Source organism: Panicum virgatum, chromosome 7K (genome assembly GCF_016808335.1).
Source record: "Panicum virgatum strain AP13 chromosome 7K, P.virgatum_v5, whole genome shotgun sequence".
NCBI classification, from domain to species: Eukaryota; Viridiplantae; Streptophyta; class Magnoliopsida; order Poales; family Poaceae; genus Panicum; species Panicum virgatum.
In genome coordinates, this window is record NC_053142.1 from 50978033 (window position 1) to 50999456 (window position 21424).

Below are 21424 nucleotides of genomic sequence, written 5' to 3' on the forward strand. Positions count from 1 at the left end.
CCCGTTCAGGACAATCGGAGAAGCTGATTGGTTAGCTGCTCCACTGGCATGGCCAGCTTCTTTGTCTGCGCACTGGTCTCTACGCGTGCCTCTACAACGGCCCAGCCAGGCCCATCAGATACGAGCGAATTTTACGTTTCTCCAGAGCCAGGCCCGTGGACGCTTTTTGCACCGCTGTAGACAGGTCTACTTTCTCTCTTTCTTTTTTTTTTTGGTGTGGACAGGTCTACTTTCTCGTGCAGATAACCAAACAAGCTGTCTGTGACTCCGTCCGTGAGTCACTCATCCTCTTCGTCTCTCTCCTATCCGTCAACCACTCGATGCAGCGGCCGGCGGTAGTAGGAGCGGCCGGCAAGCGGGAGGGCGGTGCGGCGGCCGGCAGGAGGGCGGTGCAGCGGCCGACAGCGGGAGGGCTGTGCAGCGGCCGGCGCGAGGGCTGTGCGGCAGTCGGTGAGCTCGGCACCAAGCGGGTGGCCGAGGAAGATGGTGCAGGTACGCATAGGATCCGTAGAAACCATCTCCGAACTGCAACTAGGCATACAACGAGAGAGCACCCGTCGATTTGATCTGGGAGCACGAGCCGGTGCCGTCGTCTCGCGAGACGACGGCATCAACCAGTTTGTGAGTTAATGACCCTCGCTAATCACAATAAACCGAATATAGACGATGTATTGATGGCCATTGTACATGCCCTCATGTGGCATTCTTCCAAACTAGACACAGCAGGAGTTATTGACATCTGAAAAGTGAGCAGCATTATATTACACTTTTTTTCTAAATGAGCATTATATTAGCCTAGGTCTCGTTTGATTTTTTCAATTCAAGTCATAAATCCCGTCACATCGCATGTTTACACACCAATTAAAAGTACTAAATATATACTTATTGCAAAACTAATTTCATATGTCATGATTTAATCACGAGACGAATCTATTAAGTGTAATTAAACCATAATTCGACCACTAATTGCTACAGTAATCATCCACTAATCATACATTGATTATACTTAATGGATTCGTCTAGAGTCCTAATTGCAACTTATGCAATCAGTTTTATATTAAATTGACATCTGAACAATCAAATTGACATTCGAATATTCGATGTGACAGCAATTTAAAAAATCAAACGAGGCCTTACCCATGCAGTGCAACTTGAGTCATCTCCACGATGAAAAGACAAGGTTCAACGAACAGCTTGTACCTTGATGAAAAAGAAACAAACCGGCCGCCCATGAAGGTCACTGTCCTCTGTTGCACCGGTATCTTCTAATCTAATGATTAATTTTAGTCCGGGTCACATCAGATATTTGAATGCTAATTAGGAGGACTAAATATGAGCTAACTCTAAAACTAATAATGGCATAAACCAGGCTTAATTCACAAGACGAATCTAGTAAGATTAATTAATTCATCATTAGCACATATTTTCTTGCACATGGCCAAATTATAGATTCGTCATGCGAATTAGTCTCAATTTATGCAATTAACTTTATAACTAGTCTATATTTAATATTAATTAGATGTCCAAATATCCAATATGACATGACTAAACTTTAGTCTGGGAAACAAACTGAGAACTTTTTTAAAAAAAGTACATCGAACCAACACCCTGAACCTGGACAGGCGTCAGCACCCTGGACAAAACCGCTCGTCCGACTGCTCCTGTGGCTGGAGATCAACCACCATGCTCCCCTTCGCAGTCAGGTAGTCAACACAAACCATGCCAAGAGCACCCTTTTTGGGACCCTGCCACAGCACCATATATAACTGACGGATCATTTAGGCGTTATGCCCACATGAGAACCCCCTGGGCAACAATTCAGCAACATCAGAGAAACAACTCGCCCCCAAACAATATTATCCACGTGAACCTTGGGTCATAAGAAAACACCAGTTGCATGCCCCCGCCGCGGCGATGTTAACACGCTATGGATAACTCAAAGAAAAGCGGCAGAGAGTGAGAGGCCTGGAGCTGGAGCTCTATCCAGCCAATGATGCTTGCAATTTTTTACTTGCATGGTGCACAGCCCATGAGCCCAACAGGCACGTCCATGCAGTTCCAGCCCAGGACCTTCTCCTGGACCAGAATGCTGACGAATGCGTGTGCATATGCCTTGACCTCTCCTTTGGAGCAAAGCACGGTCCAGGTGAAGACCAGGTGTATGTACGCTTCTATACTCTCATTCCCTGCGAGCAAGCACTGCAAAGCCAAGAGGCGGTGTTGCGCGTACCTGGGATTTCAGCAGCCTATAAGTAGATGGAGTCACAACGGTTGTACCACATTCCATGTTTTGATTCAGAATAGCAGATTGACCTCTCTGTGTCTGGTGCTGTGGTTTGTCAGCCAACATGTCTGACTCGTCAAGGACCATCCCTCCGGAGCTGCTCCCGTCGGAGGACCTGCATCCGCTGCCAATGCCGGTGATCAACCTCGGCCACCTCAGCCTGGATTCCGCAACCCGATACCGTGTGGTTGATGATGTTGCCAAAGCATGCCGTGATCTAGGGTACTTCCAGGTATGCTCCCTTATAACACTGCATAACAGTTTTTTTGTCCTTTCCTTGTCTTTGCCTTGACCTTTTCCTTTGTCTGAGACCGATTATTAATATTGCCACCTGTGACCTCTGCTGGAGTGAACCGAGGAAGCTGACTTGTCACTTGTACAAGGCAAAAACTGACAAACTAACATAATCTTGAAGCAATTCTACAGAATATAAACAGCTTAAGAAGCTCTGACATCAGACCTTTTGAACCCAGCAGCTAGCTCTGATATCATCTCACTATTAGTACATCCAGATGATTATGATACAAACATTGTCTCTTGTCAACTGCATTGTTTCATGAACTACATCGCACGTTTGGCTCCAAAACTTAAGAGTCTGATGCTTTAAGTTGTGCGAGATTTGGAGTATATGTAGAACCTTTGACAATTGACCGGGCGAACCAGCTAGTTAATTTTACTGAAGTGAAAGTACTGGAAGTGAGGAGGACCGGCTCTAGGTTGACAAGAACTCCAATTTCTATCTTGCCCTTCAGTTTTCATCACAATGGCTAGAATTTCCATTACGAACTCCAGGGAAGGTCATTTTAGTACTTTCGATGGCAGATTGTAAGATATCCCATCTGTCGTGGTCAGTTTTTAGAGTGAGATGCCAAATTTTGTTTTCAGAAGAGATCTTGATCTATTGCCTCTTCATAAACCACTGCCAGATCCTCAACTATAAGGGAACAAAGACAACTTACTTCCCTTTCCTAATCTCTGATGATTGCTCCATTTCGCAGGTTATAAACCATGGGATCAGTCAATCTGTCATGGATTGTGCTCTTGAAGCAGCTTCAGATTTCTTCAAACTACCAAGTGAGACAAAGGAAAAGTTTGCATCGGAGGACCTTCGACGACCTGTTAGATATGATACAAGCTCAAAAGATAGCATTAGCATGCCCAGGGCATTCCTAAAGCATTATGCCCATCCACTCAGCGAATGGATTCAATATTGGCCACAGCAACCACCAATCTACAGGTAAACATTTTTTCTTATATAAAAAATCGTTTTACAAACCAGAACTACAAAATGAGCAGAACATGTTTCTAAGAATTGATATGACCCATTTTCGCTTACTGAAACCAGGAAATACATGGGAAAGTATGCTTCTGAAGTAAGGATGGTGGCTTTGCAACTGGTGGAAGCAATAGTAGAAGGCCTAGGATTGGGCAAGGAATACCTGAATGAGAAATTTCATGAAGGCTCCCAAGTATTGTCAGTGAACTGCTATGCTAAAGCATCACAAAGTGCCACGACTATAGGGCTGGCTCCACATTCTGATCATGGATTTCTTACCATCTTGCTCACAAGTTGTGGGGGCCTTGAAGTTGTTGACCCCAGCAGCAACATCTGGAAAAGGGTTCAGCAACTTCCACACGCTTTGCATGTTCACATTGGTGACCACATGGAAGTTCTGAGCAATGGCAGAATGAAAACAGTTGTGCATCGTGCCCTTCTGAATCCTGAAGAAGCAAGGATTTCTATAGCTAGCATTCATGGTTTTGCACTGCATGAGAAGGTCACCTGTGCCAAGGAGCTAGTGGATGAAGAAAATCCCCCAAAGTACAAAGAGAGCAGCTTCAGCGACTTCCTGGACCATCTCACAGCTAATATGGACAACAAGCACAGGAACTTTCTCGAAAGCCTTCGAATGTAAGGATTGCAGAGCATAATTAGGGTATAATCTTCACTACAAGTCTTCATTGAGTGGCTAGAGGCAACCATATAAGTTCACTAATGTGATATGTAATTCATTTTTCTGGTAAAATTTGACGTCATCCAATCGTGCAGGGTAACTGGTGCTATGGTATTTGAGAAGGCAGATCGAGCTATGGTTCATCTTCACATGTTGAAATCTAAAGTGTCCGTGTAATCTTCAAATAAAGCCATATCTGTGGCTGCCGGTGTCCATTTCCAGTTTTACATGAAGCATTCAAAACTCGCATGTGTAATCATCTTTGGCCATCATCCACAACCTTGAGCTCAGAAACCATCTTCGGGAACTTGGAGTGCATGTGAATATGGCATAGATGACTCAATCAATGTAAAAAATATCTTTATATGTATGCATGACAATTACTTACTTTGTACTTCTGAATCAGTTCATGTGTTGCTGTTCTATGTTCAATATGAATTCCATTCCCTTAAAGGAAATGGGAGGTCATGAATGAGAACCCTGCATGAAGTAGTCAATATTATTGAAGCCCAGTATTTTCCAACCTTAAAAGTTGGATCGTAAGCATGGCAGCATGCATCTATTTTGGCTGCCAAGGCTACCTCCTGCTCAAATGCCTTTTTTCATTCAACTATGATGCTGTACACAGTTCTCACTTAACCTCAAATGCATTCACGCACTAGATTGGACTTCACTAGAAACTAAAATTATCCCTGGATTTCCTCTGTGCTACAGAACATGTTCACAAGTATGTAGGAGATGCATCTATAAGCTAAAAGGATGGCATCTTGGTTCCATTATCTTTTCAAAACCAGAGTGAACAATCGGTAAAACTATTGGAGTTACTGGTGCTCGGACAATAAGACTGGCAGTTCCCCACTTCAATCTTCTAATTGGCTGATCATCTTGGGCAATTTTTCCTTCAGGGAATGAATGCAACTGTTTGAATACGTCATGACAAAATTTGGAATTAAATAAAGGCCAGAGTCCATAAGCAGGGATATGGCGGCTGTCAATGGCAGAAAATTAGGTATGTAATTGCAAAAGATGTCCATACCCAGCCTCCATTGACAAGCACGTCAAGAGCTTCATTCATGTGTTCTTGATAGATTCCACCCCCTCGTGTGATTGATACGCATTTCCCTGTGCATACAATCATTTCTCACATTAAAAGTGAAGTACAGGACAAGTTAGAGAACATGAAGTACTGAAAATTTAAATAGGAGTTGAACAAGAGACAACGGAGGCGCTAGAGTTGATACATTGTTTATTAAATCAGTACCACAGTGCATAGCTTAGCAAGCATCAGCAAGTCTTCATGCAAGATACTACAAGCAAGGGATCGAAGAGATGAAGACAGGTGACCATTGATGTATTGTTGCAAATGCAGTGCCCAAAAGGTCAAACAAGGGTCGGGGTTACATAATTCTTGAAAGTGTAACTATTTTCATAGAATCCACAACACTCACTAATCTTGGTGATAGTGAATTTAGTGTCATTAAATATGAACTTTAAGTTATCACAGAGACTGAACTTCTAAATAGTTGCTGGCAGCTAAATTGGAATTGAATTTGGATCTTGCAATTAACAGAAAACTGCTTGCTGGATTAGATAGGATCTGTACTGGATGTTTACCATCTTGCATGCTTCACTGGATGCACCTAATACGATTCACAAGGAAATATCCCGTATATTCATACAAACTGTTACCTGACTAACCGAGCTAGAGGACATTAAATCATCTTGTTTCTGAAGTCACAATTTTCACTGTCTAAAAATTCCAATCACCCACAAAACCTGTAACTATGTTAAAAAAAAATCTACTTTCACCCACAAAAGCAGTGTAAGTAGGTATTCATAAACAAGTGATAATTTTCTATGCGCAACCCAAACTGCAATGCATCACAATTTAGCAAGCCGAATACCACTGGAGCTTGCAAAACCAATACAAGAATGCAAAAGGAAATAACTAATAAGAATGATAAGGCTCACCAAGTCGAAACACGTAAGACATGACTATATTCCAGAAGCATATATCCTCTGCTGTCAGCACCCACCTTCCAAGCTTTGCATCTGATGTTGGAAAACCCTTGAATCCCCACATAAGCGGATCATCTACCCTTATAGAAGGAAGTACAAACCATTACTGAAATTATAACAGATGGAGATTAAACACAGCAAATTACACGATGAACAAACTGACAACAATCACAAGCAGTGGCATGGAACACGTGTACAATACGACATCATCATGGCATAGTATGTGAATATGATTTTTGTCCTCTCATGCACATGTCATGGTGAAAAAAGGAACATATTGTAGTTTCCTAAAATATATGCTACTAATGTACATTGGTTTTCATGTTGGTGCTGTAGTAATAATGAATGACGCAGCAAGCGAATTTTTTATATCAAAGATCACAGCAAGATAAAAGTACATTCGAGCTTTCCCTTGCCTAGACCACATCTAACCTAAGATTTGAAAGTAAAACCTCAGCACAGCTACTGCTACTGCTACATGTAGGAGACACCAGGTGACGAAAATAGAGGAGCAATGGCACCCATGAATGCTAATGCTGAATAGATTTACATGTGCAGGGAAAAAAATACTACTCCGAGATTCACCGTACTCCGTAGGCTGAAATCCCAATCAACACTGGCTCCAAACGTTCCACTAGTCCACTGATATGTGGCACCAATGCTTTCGAAAATATCATCATCACAGGGCACGAATTCCAGACTAAACCCGTCCAGAATCTACAACCAGGCGCCGGAACGACGACAGATCAAGCATACGAAGCGACGAGCGACGCGACACATCCCTGATCTCAGCTACTGTTCCTAGTCCGAATCGACAAGCATCAAGGGTTATGGAAAGGGGGATGAGTGAGGAGGATAGGGCATACGTACGTGGACATGTGGTTGCTGACGGAGAGGAGCGGCGTCCCGGGGGGCCGCGCCGAGACGAGGCGGAGCAGCGCGTCGGCGTTGTGGACGGTGGTGGTGTTGAGCAGCGAGGCGTAGGCCTTGGCGAACGTGCCCACGGCGGCGAACACCGCAGCGCGGGGGAAGCCGCCCAGGTGCCCCGCGCGGCCCGCCCACCGCAGCGTTCGCGCGGCGGCGACGGCCGCCGCCGCCCCCGCGTCCGCGGACGCCTCCATTCCCCCCCCACCCCCCCCCCCCCCCCCCCCACCGCGTCGGCGTTCGCGTGGGCTCGGTTTTTCGTCTCTGTTCCTCTGACGATGTAGGGATAGTACTGTAGGTTTCGGTGGGTCCGGAATGGCCGAATGGACATGAGCTTGTGGAGTTGTGGCCGCTGGCTGATTTCGCGTTTTTACAGACAGCTTTCCTTACCTTTTGAGATAAATTTAGAGCTTGTTTAGATGCGAAATTTTTTATGTAAAGTACTGTAGCATTTTCGTTTGTATTTGATAATTATTATCCCGTTATTGGTTAATTAGACTCAAAAAATTCGTCTCGCAAATTATATGCAAATTATGTAATTAATTATTTTATTTAGCTACATTTACTATTTCATGCATGCGTTGAAAGATTTGATGTGATAGAGAATTTTGTAAAATTTTTAAATTTTGAAGGTAACTAAACAAGGTCTTATTTTGCTTTTCGCGGGTAAACACCGGATCACAATTCACAAACCGTCGCCTTGCCCAGTTACGTGGCCTTGGCTAGTCTCCGTATGAATTGCCTACGTGGCCTTGGCTTGCGTAGGCTAGGTGAAGACCGGCTCGCGTTTAACGGCTCCGTTCTCCGCAGCGGTTTCGGGCGCAGGTATCGGCTCCCCCGGCTGCCGGCTGCCGCTAACCCAGAATACCGTGGGCGCTGCCGGCTGCCGCAGATTCCGACGTGCTACACGGCCGCGCACCCCTTGCCAGGCGCGGTGCTTTTTTTTTTTTGAAGAACCGGGGCGGTGCTTTTGAGCCATGGACTCCCGTAAATTAGGGGTGGTAGGATTTTAAAATTTAAACTAGACAATCTAAAAGCCAGATTAAAATATCAAATTTATCTTGTACAAGTTTAAATTAAAAATATATAAAAACTAAATTAGATTGTGAAGCACCATCCCTCGAGACATCCACCGCAGTCGCACACGATTCCGGGCCGGCGGACCGCGAGCTCGGGGCTCGTGTCGTGTGCACTGTGCACTGCACCACCACCGCCCGCGGAGACGCCACGTGATCATCAGGCCGCAGCCGACCGGCCGCGCACACGCGGGGAGAGAGCCCGCGGGCCGACCTAGACTGCCATGCTGGCTGGCAAACCCACAGGTAATCGTATTCCATGATGATAAGCGTAGCTACATCAGACAAAGTAAAAAAAAAGTTGTTTGGTTTTTGAGGCTAAACTTTAGACGAGGTAGAATTTTAAAATTTAGAAGTATTAAATAAAAATTAATTATAAAACTAACTGCAGAACTCTAGAGCTAAACTGCGAGACGAATCAAATGAGGTATATTAATTCATAATTAGCGGATGGTCACTGCAGCATCACTGTAGCAAATTATAGATTAATTGGGCTCATTAAATTTATCTCGCGAATTAGTACTCAGCTGTCAAAAAATATTTATAAATAAATTTTATTTGATACTATAAAATAGTAAGATTCATTTTGATTTGACAAGGATTTAAAGAAAAATCCTAGTAACCAAACAAGCCCAAAGAGTAGGAAAGAGAGAAGCCCACACCTTTTTTTTTTTTGACGCGAGAAGCCCACACCTGATCTCAACCCTTATTTCTCGAACGGATGGTCGACAGCCAGCCCTTTGATATATTATAATTAATAAACTCAAAAACTCCGATCTTCAGCGAGTTCTCGTCGCACCGTCGGATCTCAAACTTGGCTCGTAGTGTCTCTAAACTTTCAAAATGTGCATTCAAATTTTTAAATTTACTAATCGTACGTGAGGTTCAAGTTACAGTTGCTTAAGCTAAACCGAAAGTTATATAATTTATTCAAATATGAATTATATATAAAACATTAAAACCTATAAAAAAATCATAACAAATTTACTTGTATAAATATGTTAAAATACAAAAGATCTGTATAAAATTTGTATGAAAATAAAAATCATATGGCAAAATTTGTAAAAAAAGAAAATAAAAAGATAAATTTTGGAGCAAACATCAGAAAAATTAGGACAAAGTTTTAAAATAAAATTTTGAAGAAAATTTAGAAAATATAAGAGTTGAGCGCAAACATATACCAGCTTTATAACTTAAAAAATGGTGATTAGGATTTTACGTGACACAATTAGCAAGTTTGTGGATTTGAATACACACTTTGGAAGTTTGGTGATCTAGATAACACTAGTTCAGCGGTACATTTTACTCTTCTAAATAATTCCGGACGTAAACACCCGTATCTTCTTCATGGGATTCTTCCAAACTAGGCTAAGGATGGCAGCGGGGCGGGTTCGGGGCGGATACCCGCAGGTTTCGGGTTTGCGGGTTTCGGGTTTGCGGGTTTCGAGTTTGCGGGTTTCGGGTTCGGGTTTCGATCTTCGCCCGCGGATTTGCGGGTTCGGATACCCAAAATATTTCGGGTTTGGTGCGGGTTTTAAAATATACCCGCGGAGCTCCATTGGGCCTCCGAAAACAACCAGCCCAATAGAAGCCCAACTAACATCCATGACTATATAAGCCCAGAAACCCTATTCCCACCCTCACCCACACCTCACCCGTCAGCTCCCTAGCCGCCGCCGCCGCCTGCCTCCCCAATCCTGCCCGATGCCGCGACGGGGCACCTGCATCCCGCCCGGCGCTCGCAGCGCGCACCCGCCCCGCCCGGCGCGGCGCACGGCGGAGGGCCGGAGCCCGGAGGCCGGCCGCACCTCTCCCAGCATGGAGGTCGCCGTCCGCCAGCAGCCCCGCACCCCGCCCTGCCGGAGCTCGGAGGCCGGCCGGCGGCTCGCAGCGCGCACCCCGCCCCGCCCGGCGCGGCGCACGGCAGAGGGCCGGAGGCCGGCCGCACCCTCCCAGCACGGAGGTCGCCGTCCGCCCACACCCCGCCCTGCCGGAGCCCGGCGGCCGGCCGCACCCCTCCCGGCACGGAGCTCGCCGTCCGCCTGCACCCCCACGGAGGCTGCAGCTGCACGCAGACGCCAGACGCGGCCCAGGCGCGGAGGCGCACGACACGGTGGCCCGCATCAGCATCTCTGGGAGATTCGTCTAGCTCACTAGAAAATGTTCGGGTTTCGGATTATCCGTCGGTTTTCGGGTATCCGCGGATTTCGGTTTCGGGGATAGATTTCGACCCGAATTGAAGTTCGGGGCGGGTTCGGGTTTCAAATTCGGGTTTCGGGTTTGGGTGCCCAGACACTCCACCCAAACCAAACCCGACCCGTTGCCAACCTTGAACTAGGCAGAGCAGTGCCCTCAAAAAAAGAAAAAAAAAACTAGGCAGAGCAGCAGTAGTTATTGACGTCTGAAACGTAAGCAACATTATATTACACTTGCCCCCATGCAGTGCAACTCGAGTCATCTCCACGATGAAAAGACAAGGTTCAACGAACAGCTAGTACCTTGATGAGAAACAAACCGGCCTCCCATGAAGGTCACTGTCCTCTGTTGCACCGGCATGTAGTATGTAAATGATTTCCTGATCTCATGGGTGTCAGCACATCGAATTCAAAAACACCCTGAACCTGGACAGGCGTCAGCACCCTGCACAAAACCGTTCGCCCGACTGCTCCTGTGGCTGGAGATCAACCACCATGCTCCTCGCAGTCAAGTACTAGTCAACACACACCATGCCAAGAGCACAAGACCATATATAGCTGACGGATCATTTAGGCGTTATGCCCACATGAGAACCCCCTGGACAACAATTCAGCAACATCAGCAAAACAACTCGCTCCCAAACAATATTATCCACGTGAACCTTGGGTCATAAGAAAACACCAGTTGCATGCCCCCGCCGCCGCGATGTTAACACGCTATGGAGCAGCGGCGGACCCAGAAATTTTGTAGAGCCCGGGCCAATATTGCAACGGATCCGGACCAACGGCAAGTCTAATGCCATCCGCAAGCCTACATAGCAACATTGTTTGCCGAAAACTGTACAACAGTGCGAAGAATAGAGGAGATGATAGTCTGCACTCAGCAACGTGCTTTGCATTTTTGTCCTTAACTCTACTTCCGCTAGTTTTTTTTTTACCCTAAGCTTGCATATACATACGGACTTTCGCTGGCGGTGCCCGGGGTGGCCGGGCCTTGGGTCCGCCCATGCTATGGAGAACTCAAAGAAAAGCGGCAGAGAGTGAGAGACCTGGAGCTGGAGCTCTATCCAGCCTATGATGCTTGCAATTTTTTACTTGCATGGTGCACAGCCCAACAGGCACGTCCATGCAGTGCCAGCCCAGGACCTCCTCCTTGTTGGCCCTAACTAACTTGGAAAGCAAGGATAAAAAAGGAGAGGAACCAGAGAGTTTCTTGCAAACTAGTATTGCTATTTCATTCAACTCAAATGTTACATATACATGGAGGTACTACCCTCTTTATATAGCAGTTTAGGTCGGTGCTACAGTAACCGACCTAGCTACAGTGCTGTTTACACCTCAAATACAGCAATAGAACAGCCCAGCAGTAGCTGGTTACAACTACACCTAAGATGCCTCTAGACAATAGCAGCAGCAGCTGCCAGCTCTTGATTAGTCCATACACTTTAGTAGCCAAAACCAATTTGACTTTTGCTCAAGAAAACAAATTACTTCTCCAGCACTCCTGACCAGAATGCTGACGAATGCATGTATGGCCCAACGTGCATTGCCTTGACCTCTCCTTTGGAAAGCATGGTCCAGGTGAAGACCATCAGGTGTATGTACGCTTCTATACTCTCATTCCTTACAAGCAAGCACGGCAAAGCCAAGAGGCGGTGTCTCACGTACCTGGGATTTCAGCATCCTATAAGTAGATGGAGCCACAACGGTTGTACCCCATTCCATGTTCTGATTCAGAATAGCAGATTGACCTCTCTGTGTCTGGTGCTGTGGTTTGTCAGCCAACATGTCTGACTCGTCAAGGACCGTCCCTCCGGAGCTGCTCCCGTCGGAGGACCTGCATCCGCTGCCAATGCCGGTGATCAACCTCGGCCACCTCAGCCTGGATTCCGCAACCCGATACCGTGTGGTTGATGATGTTGCCAAAGCATGCCGTGATCTAGGGTACTTCCAGGTATGCTCCCTTAGAACACTGCATAACAGTTTTTTTGTCCTTTCCTTGTCTTTGCCTTGACCTTTTCCTTTGTCTGAGACTGATTATTAATATTGCCACCTGTGACCTCTGCTGGAGTGTACCGAGGAAGCTGACTTGTCACTTGTACAAGGCAAAAACTGACAAACTAACATAATCTTGAAGCAATTCTACAGAAGATAAACAGCTTAAGAAGCTCTGACATCAGACCTTCTTTTGAACCCAGCAGCTAGCTCTGATATCATCTCACTATTAATACATCCAGATGATTATGATACAAACATTGTCTCTTGTCAACTGCATTGTTTCATGAACTACATTCGCACTTTTTGCTCCAAAAATTAAGAGTCCGATGCTTTAAGTTGTGCGAGATTTGGAGTATATGTAGAGCCTTTGACAATTGACCGGGTGAACCAGCTAGTTAATTTTACTGAAGTGAAAGTACTGGAAGTGAGGAGGACCAGCTCTAGGTTGACAAGAACTCCAATTCCTATCTTGCCCTTCAGTTTTCATCAAAATGGCTAGAATTTCCATTACGAACTCCAGGGAAGGTCATTTTAGAACTTTGGATGGCAGATTGTAAGATGTCCCATCTGTCGTGGTCAGTTTTTAGGGTGTGATGCCAAATTTTGTTTTCAGAAGAGATCTTGATCTATTGCCTCTTCATAAACCACTGCCAGATCCTCACTATAAGGGAACAAAGATAGCTTACTTCCCTTTCCTAATATCTGATGATTGCTCCATTTCGCAGGTTATAAACCATGGGATCAGTCAATCTGTCATGGATTGTGCTCTTGAAGCAGCTTCAGATTTCTTCAAACTACCAAATGAGACAAAGGAAAAGTTTGCATCGGAGGACCTTCGACGACCTGTTAGATATGATACAAGCTCAAAAGATAGCATTAGCATGTCCAGGGCATTCCTAAAGCATTATGCCCATCCACTCAGCGAATGGATTCAATATTGGCCACAACAACCACCAATCTACAGGTAAACAGTTTTTTTATATAAAAAAATCGTTTTACAAACCAGAACTACAAAATGAGCAGAACATGTTTCTAAGAATTGATATGACCCATTTTCGCTTACTGAAACCAGGAAATACATGGGAAAGTATGCTTCTGAAGTAAGGATGGTGGCTTTGCAACTGATGGAAGCAATAGTAGAAGGCCTAGGATTGGGCAAGGAATACCTGAATGAGAAATTTCATGAAGGCTCCCAACTATTGTCAGTGAACTGCTACGCTAAAGCATCACAAAGTGCCACGACTATAGGGCTGGCTCCACATTCTGATTATGGATTTCTTACCATCTTGCTCACAAGTTGTGGGGGCCTTGAAGTTGTTGACCCCAGCAGCAACATCTGGACAAGGGTTCAGCAACTTCCACACGCTTTGCATGTTCAGATTGGTGACCACATGGAAGTCCTGAGCAATGGCAGAATGAAAACAGTTGTGCATCGTGCCCTTCTGAATCCTGAAGAAGCAAGGATTTCTATAGCTAGCATTCATGGTTTTGCACTACATGAGAAGGTCACCTGTGCCAAGGAGCTAGTGGACGAAGAAAATCCACCAAAGTACAAAGAGAGCAGCTTCAGTGACTTCCTTGACCATCTCACAGCTAATATGGACAACAAGCACAGGAACTTTCTCGAAAGCCTTCGAATGTAAGGATTGCAGAGCATAATTAGGGTATAATCTTCACTACAAGTCCAAAAGGTGGTAACAAGACATGCTACTCAGTTCATAACTTCAATATCTATCTATTTCAGAGTTCAGACTAATGCTGACAGTGTAAAGTTCTGTGATGTGTATTTGTTCCTTTGATGAAGAGGTACTAACCTGTGGTTTTCTGCAGGTAGTTTTCCCCTTTCATCCCACTGCATTATTATGGGTCTGTCACAGGTAAAGAAACCCAATCAATTTTAAAAAATCTACCCCGTGGTGTGTATCTGTTATCTTTAAAACACACTAGGAAGGTGAAACTAATATCAGTTCTATGAATGCACACTGTTTATCACAAAATGTCACATTATACACCAGACCTATCTCAGCAACGGTTACTAATTGACAATTGATTAACCAGTTATACTATCATAGAGACACAAACAATCAAACACAAAATCAGTGAGGTGCAATAGTAAAAGTGTAGTTTGGCAGACACTTGGTATGCCCAACAGAGCGCACTTGCACACACACAAAGGATGAGTACACAAACAGCAACACTGTAAAAAAGATGACTCAGTAATGTGTTAAAGGGCTGGGTAGTTGGTAGGTCGGGGAAACACTGCCCCAGTCTTCATTGAGTGGCTAGAGGCAACCATGTAAGTGCACTAATGTGATATGTAGTTTTCATTTTTCTGTTAAATTTGACGTCATCCAATCGTGCAGGCTAACTGGTGCTATGGTATTTGAGAAGGAAGATCGAGCTATGGTTCATCATCACATGTTGAAATCTAAAGTGTCCGTGTAATCTTCAAATAAAGCCATATCTGTGGCTGCCGGTGTCCATTTCCAGTTTTACATGAAGTATTCAAAACTCGCATGTGTAATCATCTTTGGCCATCATCCACAACCTTGAGGCTCAGAAACCATCTTTGGGAACTTGGAGTGCATGTGAATATGGCTTAGATGACTCAATCAATGTAAAAAAATATCTTATGTATTTATGCATGACAATTACTTACTTTGTGCTTCTGAATCAGTTCATATGTTGCTGTTCTATGTTCAATTTGAATTCCATTCCCTTAAAGGAAATGGGAGGCCATGAATGAGAACCCTGCATGAAGTAGTCAATATTATTGAAGCCCAGTATTTTCCAACCTTAAAAGTTGGATCGTAAGCATGGCAGCATGCATCTATTTTGGCTGCCAAGGCTACCTCCTGCTCAAATGCCTTTTTCATTCAACTATGATGCTGTACACAGTTCTCACTTAACCTCAAATGCATTCGCGCACCAGATTGGACTTCACTAGAAACTAAAATTATCTCTGGATTTCCTCTGTGCTACAGAACATGTTCACAAGTGGCAAGTAATGATTCAGCATCGTAACATCAATCTCTGAATAACTGTATCTTCGTATGAATGCTTCACTCTATTATGCAGGCATTGCACAGGCACATGGAGGGGCAAGGGTGTCGAAGCGAACCTGCAGTTTATATGCCACTTGCCAACCTAGCAATTGTGTGGAGCCATGGATTCGATTGTGCTTCAGACTCACCATTACAGGATGCATGTTAATACTAATGTTAACCAGGGGCAGATCCGGATACAGTACGAATAGTTTACATTAGGGTTTGGGATGCTGGGTTTCGCACGGCAGGAAGGGAAGGGTCCGGCATACCTGGTGGGTGTTTGTCGCTGGCGAAGGGCGGCGGCTCTCCCAATCGTCGCCGCAAGGGAACAAGGGGTGCGAGCAAGAGACGGAGAGGTGAGGTGAAGGGAGAAAGAGGAGGGACGCACCGCAGCGACGCGCTCGGGCCGTCCGATTGGATGGCATCACGCCTGATTTTTGCATCGATTATTGCTGTTCGAGGCCGCTAGTTTGGTGATCTAAGCTAACCTCTTTTTTTCCCCGCAAAATAAAATGATTCTTTCATAGCACGTTTGGGCACACTCACCTGATAACATACTCCCTCCGTTTTAAAGAAAAATCACTTTAGGATTCAAAATTTATTTCCAAATAAATATTTTTTATTTTATTTAAAATGAGTATATGTGCATATAATATGGAATATCTCTAAAGAGATAATTTTGGATAGTAGCGCTTGGAGACTAGCTATCAATGTGCCTGAACCTTGAACTTATTTCTTTCGGGTTTCATCTCTAGCCTACCCCAACTTGCTTGGGAAAAAAAGCTATGTTGTTGTTGTTGTATATGTGCATATAATAATTAATTATTGTCAAATATGGGTAATAAGGAGGGAGTATATTCTAATTTCATGAATATCGTTCAGATATTGGAATGCCATATGACTTGTTTTTCAAATAAAGAGAGATTTTTATTAATTGCTCCATGAACTGTTACAGTCAGCCACCATCTTCACATATTGGTGGTTGACAAGTTGTAAAAAATTTGGCAAAGTCGAACGTAAATGCTTTGACAGTTTGGTGATCCTCATCTTCTGGATTATTTGGAAAGAGCGGAATCGCCGAACTTTTGATCATACTTCTCGCTCGGTGAATGAGGTTGTTAGCTTAATTTTTGAGGAAGCCTTGCCCTGGCGGCACGCATGCTTTAGGTCTTTGGAACCTTTTCTTCTTTTGTTGTGATATTATTCCTACCCAGCTTGTAGGTCGCTTAACAATTGCTTTGTAATCGCCTACTTCTGAACTCTCGGCCTGTCATGAACTGCGGTCCATGATCTCGTCGTTGTATTCTTTTTATTCTTCTCTTTTTAATGAAATACGTGCTCAGGCACATTCGCTAAAAAAAAACTGTTACAGTCCTAAGCAATTAAGTGCTCAATTAAAAGGACACGTTGTTCAATTCCTTATTAGTCATGGAAAAAAGTAGTACCCAAATGAATATTGGATCTCAGTGGGTGCCACCTTCCAAGAACTAGGCGGTGTTTCTTTTTGTCAGAATTGCTAGACGCCTCAGTCCATTTCTTATCTTTTGTTTTTACATCCATCAAGTTGGTTGTCTTAATGGCAATGAGCGACACTTCGAGTCTAATAGTATGGTTAGCTGGTGTCTATATAAAACAGTGGCTATCGCTATCAATAGAAGTTGGGCTTGTCCTGGATCTGAAAAATAAAATCGACACTTCATCAGTACTCTGATCATTTTTAACCAAAAAACGGTGTACTGTGATATAATTTTGGTCGTGATTCAATTGAAACTTTTGATGTGCCTTCAACATCATTTGCTGATTTTTCCTGTAGCTGCAACAGAACAGCTTTTCTTGAATTTTTACAACTTAAATAGACCTATTTGTCTTGAATTATTGGCTGATAGGGACTGAAGGAAAATGACCCTTCTATATGCCTTGTACCATCTCTTGCATCATTCACTTCCTTTTTTTCTTAGGTTTGCATCTACCACTTTTGCTTTGTCGGCCATTAGTGCCGACCGAAAAGACAAGCACATACACTTGGGTTGCATCCGGTCAATATTTTCATGGGTCTCAACTCTCAAATTCTCGGCATAATTCTTTTTTCAAGGAACAAAGGAAATCATAGTCTTCATGCTATAATTTATTGATACGATGGGCAGCACATCATCTTACTCGGTAATTATTACACATATTTAACTGATAGTGCGAGACCAACAACCTGAAAAGCCTAGCAAGGTTCCTTTGATCCTCCTTTTAATGAAAGAGACATGCAACTGTTCATTTCCCCAAAGAAAGAAAAGGGGGTTAAAAAAGGGAATCTTGCTAATCACACCTCTGTCCAGCTGGATGCTGCCAGGCTGAGCCCGGGTGCAGCTCTATTGATTACATCGATTATTAACTACACATACACTGCGGATACTGTAGGAGGAGGAGGAGGTACATACACGGCAAGACACGACAGTTAATAGGGTGGTTCTCAAGCATTAAGCCATACTTAAATGGTCATTTGTAGTATTAAGAATGGAGAACTAGACTCAACTTCTAGAGAGGCATCAACCTGATATCACTTGAAGGCCGGAGCTCTGCAGAACATATCAGCACCAATTGTGTTTGCTATATGAATCTGTATCTTCAAATAGGAACTGACCACATGTGGGACTGCTGAACCGCATAGAGATTCCTCCTTGTTACAATACTCAGTTTAAAAACACTCAAATTTTGTTTCATCTAGCTTACAGTCTTATCTGAAGAATGCCATTTTGGTATGTTTCTGGTGCAGCAGAAACCAATGTTTTCTTTTTAAGCTCTGTCGATCTTGAGGCTCTCAACAAATCTCTTGTAGTTGTTGATATTCGATGGTAGGAAGTCGAGGAAGTCCTGGAAGCTACTTTCCCTGTACATTTCTGGGTGCTTCTCATCAACTAGCTCCTCAGCACAGCGAACCTTTTCATCCACGGGGAGACCATGAATGCTGGCAATAGAAATTCTTGCTTCATCAGGATTGAGTATGGCTCGATGGACAAGGGACTTGATCTGACCATTGCTCAAGACTTCCAGGTGATCCCCAATATGGACGTGGAGGGCCCCAGGGACTACAGGGACAGCCTTCCAGGTGTTCTCGTCATGGGGCGTCACTTCAAGTCCTGGGGAGCTCTGCAGCAGGATGGTGAGGAAGCCATAATCGGAATGGGGAGCCAATCCAACCTTGTCACCTTGATGTGAAAAATGTGGGTAGTTGTTCAAGGCAAGGAACTGCACGCCATTCTCAAGTTTTTCTTGCAGGTACAATGGTTCTAGTCCTAGACCCTGTAGAATAGCATCCATGAGTTGCATTGACACTCTCTGTATTTCAACAGCATAGTCCCCCATCTTCTTCCTGGTGCCATTTTTTTTAATAAAGAAACAACGTTAGTATAGCTGGTGGCAGTGCATTACATTCATTGTTCTGATGACGTGAAGGATTTCTGCAGGTTACCTATACATTGGCGGTTGCATTGGCCAGTACTGTATCCAGTCTTCCAGAGGGTTGGCGTAGTGCTTCAGGAATGACCTGGCTTTGCTGATCCCATCCCTCGAACTCGTGTCATACCTGATAGGCCGTCGGATGTCGGTCGATGCGAACAACTCTTTGTACTCCGGTGAAGTTTCAAAGAACTCCGAGGCGGCTTCAAGGGCGCCATTCATGACGGATTTGCCGACACTGTGGTTTACCACCTGGCAGCATTAGTACAGAGGTATCAGCATTGACAATGACATTAAAGCATCTGAAATATGTTTGCATGTCGTTGGTTCATTTAAAATGACATTGATAATTAAGTTGGTGAGGTTGGGCTAGCATGGGTTGCATTTTGCACGTGTGCTGTATCCTTGAGTTACCGATCATTCAGTGCAGGGTGGTGAGTTCAAAGCTCATTGTCAGCGGAAGAAGCAAGTGTCGAAGAATAAGGAGCAGCAAGAAAGCAGCAGACAGTAACCTGGAAGCATCCCTGCTCTCGGCACGCCCGCGCAATGTCCTGGATGGCAAGCGCCCGCATGGCCGGGTCCTTGCTGAGCCTGCCGAGGTCGATCACTGGCAGTGGCCGCGACGGCGGCAGCGGCGGCAGCTGCCCAACCTGGCTTGCCATGGATGCTGGTAAGAAGCTGGCAGGCCTGCCTTGTCCTCCACCCAGGGACCGACAGCTGAACAAAGTGTGCTCTCACGTCTAATGCTCTTCTTCCAAGTGCAGGCGGATGCAGTGAAGCCGGTGTTGCATGCCAGGAACTGTATTTATAGGCGCCCTGGCCGGATCTCGGGGACGAAAAGCAGGAGCTGATACGGAGAGGTACTGCTGCCGGCCACTGTGCAAACCTTCCTTTTTTTTATCGGCATCTAAGCCTGGGTAAATACCTTGTACGAAGACTTTTGAGCGCACTGGAAGATACTAAGGTTTTCCAAAAGATTGGGTCCAGGAGCAGGCCGCGTGCGTCCAGATGAACAAAGATCTTCCCCCCAGAGATCAGAGGCAGATCGCTTGGGTTCCTTTCGCTTGGCTTGGACAGTGGCCATTTTTCTGTTGTTCCCTCGCCAAGTTGCGCCGGGCACATACATCCCTCTTGCTCGGGAAATTCGCGTGGCTGATGCGGACCGGACCCCGGATAATGCTTCATTGTTTTTTGCCGCGGGGTTGCGGCGGTGGACGCCGAATCCACGGCAAGTTGGGGCGCCAGCCCGGTCTGGGGGTGGAGAGGTTTCCGGTTTCGGCTGCTGCCTTGATGGATGCTGACAAAAGGGCTCTTCTGGTTCGGGGACACAGCCCAGGCCTTTTGTCAGATCAGAGGCGGCACATTTCTGTGTGACTGCCTGACTGGAGATCTTTTTGGGCGTGTGGCACGCGCCTCTTGTCGCACGAGTCAGTTGGCAACTTGGCATCGTTTTTTTTTTGGTATATAAGAAAAGAACTTGGCATTTTTTTTGTTAATAAGAAAAGAACTTGGCACTATTGGAGCAGTAGCAGATGATCAATGGCCTTGTTTGGTTAGGGGGTGTGCCCCTTTGACCACTAATTAGAGGTATTAAATGAAGTCTAATTACAAAATAATCTGCACAATTATTGTATTGTAGCATGTGCTGTAACTAATAAGACATTCGACCGCATGACTAGAGGATGATTAGGGATGGTTACTGTAGCATCACTGTAGCCAATCATGGTGGAACTTGGCTCATTAGATTGGTCTCGAAAAGTTACACCCATCCGTGAAAAGGTTTCACAAATAAATTTCGTTTAGTACTTTATGCATATATTCATTTTTTTGTGAAAAAAAATTTCAAGGGGCTAATCAAACATGGCCAATGGGTATTTCTTCGAACAGCTGATTTGACATGCGTTAGTTACTTTTTTAGGGATGTTTGGTTACGTTTGGTTACTTGAGGTTTATAATAAGCCTCTTCCAATAAGCTCTAAACAAGGTAGCTTCCATTCAAACATCTAGACTTAAAGATGTGGCTTATTATAAGTCTCTTCCTAAGCTCATAAGCCCCTTTAAGGGGTGCTTATGAGGCTTATTTTCTGTAGGCCTCATCAGAAAAAAAAACAACACTTTCCAATCCTATCTCTCCCTACATCTACACAACCCTATCCATTTAGCTACTGTGGAGAATATTAATGAGGGGTACAAATGTCATTAGCTACTATAAAAATTATTATAAGCCGATACAATCAAACACATATTTGAACTTATTATAAGTCTCTTCATGTGAGGGGCTTATGGGTTTATAATAAACCTCAAGTAACCAAATAAACTCTTGGGGCTTATTTGGATTGCACCCAGAGAAAGTTGCCCGCGCCAGGCAACTCATCCAGGCTCTCGATTTCATGGGGTCAGGATGGCTGCCTGGCAACAGCTGCCTGGGCGCCTTCAACCAAACAGACTTACAGTATGAAATGTCCACCGTTCCTGACCT

General features: G+C 44.6%; 4 protein-coding genes and 2 long non-coding RNA genes across 12 annotated transcripts; 3 read left to right on the forward strand and 3 right to left on the reverse strand.

Annotated features, from left to right (window-relative positions):
• The first annotated feature begins 204 nt into the window (after window positions 1-204).
• LOC120642782 (flavanone 3-dioxygenase 3-like) lies at window positions 205-4736 on the forward strand. Of its 2 annotated transcripts, none has more exons than XM_039919370.1 (5): window positions 205-492; window positions 2344-2516; window positions 3283-3521; window positions 3630-4221; window positions 4335-4736. In XM_039919370.1, the coding sequence occupies exons 1-4, from the start codon at window positions 321-323 to the stop codon at window positions 4198-4200; spliced, it is 1155 nt and encodes a 384-aa protein (XP_039775304.1). In that variant the 5' UTR covers window positions 205-320; the 3' UTR covers window positions 4201-4221; window positions 4335-4736. The 2 variants fall into 2 exon arrangements, with proteins under 2 accessions (XP_039775304.1, XP_039775303.1); XM_039919369.1 differs by having other exon boundaries at window positions 3630-4196; window positions 4335-4697.
• On the reverse strand, window positions 4585-7379 carry LOC120642785 (N-acylphosphatidylethanolamine synthase-like). Of its 5 annotated transcripts, none has more exons than XR_005662737.1 (5): window positions 7129-7379; window positions 6211-6338; window positions 5276-5361; window positions 5020-5138; window positions 4586-4719 (listed from the first exon to the last, which is right to left on the reverse strand). XR_005662737.1 is itself a non-coding variant. In XM_039919374.1 (5 exons), the coding sequence occupies exons 1-5, from the start codon at window positions 7377-7379 to the stop codon at window positions 4705-4707; spliced, it is 618 nt and encodes a 205-aa protein (XP_039775308.1). In that variant the 3' UTR covers window positions 4586-4704. The 5 variants fall into 5 exon arrangements, 4 of the variants coding, with proteins under 4 accessions (XP_039775310.1, XP_039775308.1, XP_039775307.1 ...); XM_039919374.1 differs by having other exon boundaries at window positions 5020-5157; XM_039919376.1 differs by lacking the exon at window positions 5020-5138 and having other exon boundaries at window positions 4585-4719.
• A 4401-nt stretch (window positions 7380-11780) lies between these two features.
• On the forward strand, window positions 11781-14129 carry LOC120642783 (flavanone 3-dioxygenase 3-like). The gene is made up of 3 exons (XM_039919371.1): window positions 11781-12407; window positions 13177-13415; window positions 13524-14129. The coding sequence occupies exons 1-3, from the start codon at window positions 12240-12242 to the stop codon at window positions 14092-14094; spliced, it is 978 nt and encodes a 325-aa protein (XP_039775305.1). The 5' UTR covers window positions 11781-12239; the 3' UTR covers window positions 14095-14129.
• Window positions 12450-15973, reverse strand: LOC120642786. 2 transcript variants are annotated; one of them, XR_005662739.1, is made up of 5 exons: window positions 15768-15970; window positions 15111-15202; window positions 14266-14319; window positions 13962-14082; window positions 12450-13851 (listed from the first exon to the last, which is right to left on the reverse strand). It is a non-coding gene; the product is annotated as an uncharacterized LOC120642786 (long non-coding RNA). The 2 variants fall into 2 exon arrangements; XR_005662738.1 differs by having other exon boundaries at window positions 13962-14319; window positions 15768-15973.
• Window positions 15974-18136: 2163 nt separating this feature from the next.
• On the reverse strand, window positions 18137-19711 carry LOC120642789 (2-oxoglutarate-dependent dioxygenase 21, chloroplastic-like). The gene is made up of 3 exons (XM_039919380.1): window positions 19458-19711; window positions 18959-19197; window positions 18137-18859 (listed from the first exon to the last, which is right to left on the reverse strand). The coding sequence occupies exons 1-3, from the start codon at window positions 19605-19607 to the stop codon at window positions 18283-18285; spliced, it is 966 nt and encodes a 321-aa protein (XP_039775314.1). The 5' UTR covers window positions 19608-19711; the 3' UTR covers window positions 18137-18282.
• On the forward strand, window positions 18624-20462 carry LOC120642790. The gene is made up of 4 exons (XR_005662741.1): window positions 18624-18765; window positions 18954-19217; window positions 19376-19615; window positions 19710-20462. It is a non-coding gene; the product is annotated as an uncharacterized LOC120642790 (long non-coding RNA).
• Window positions 20463-21424: the final 962 nt, after the last annotated feature.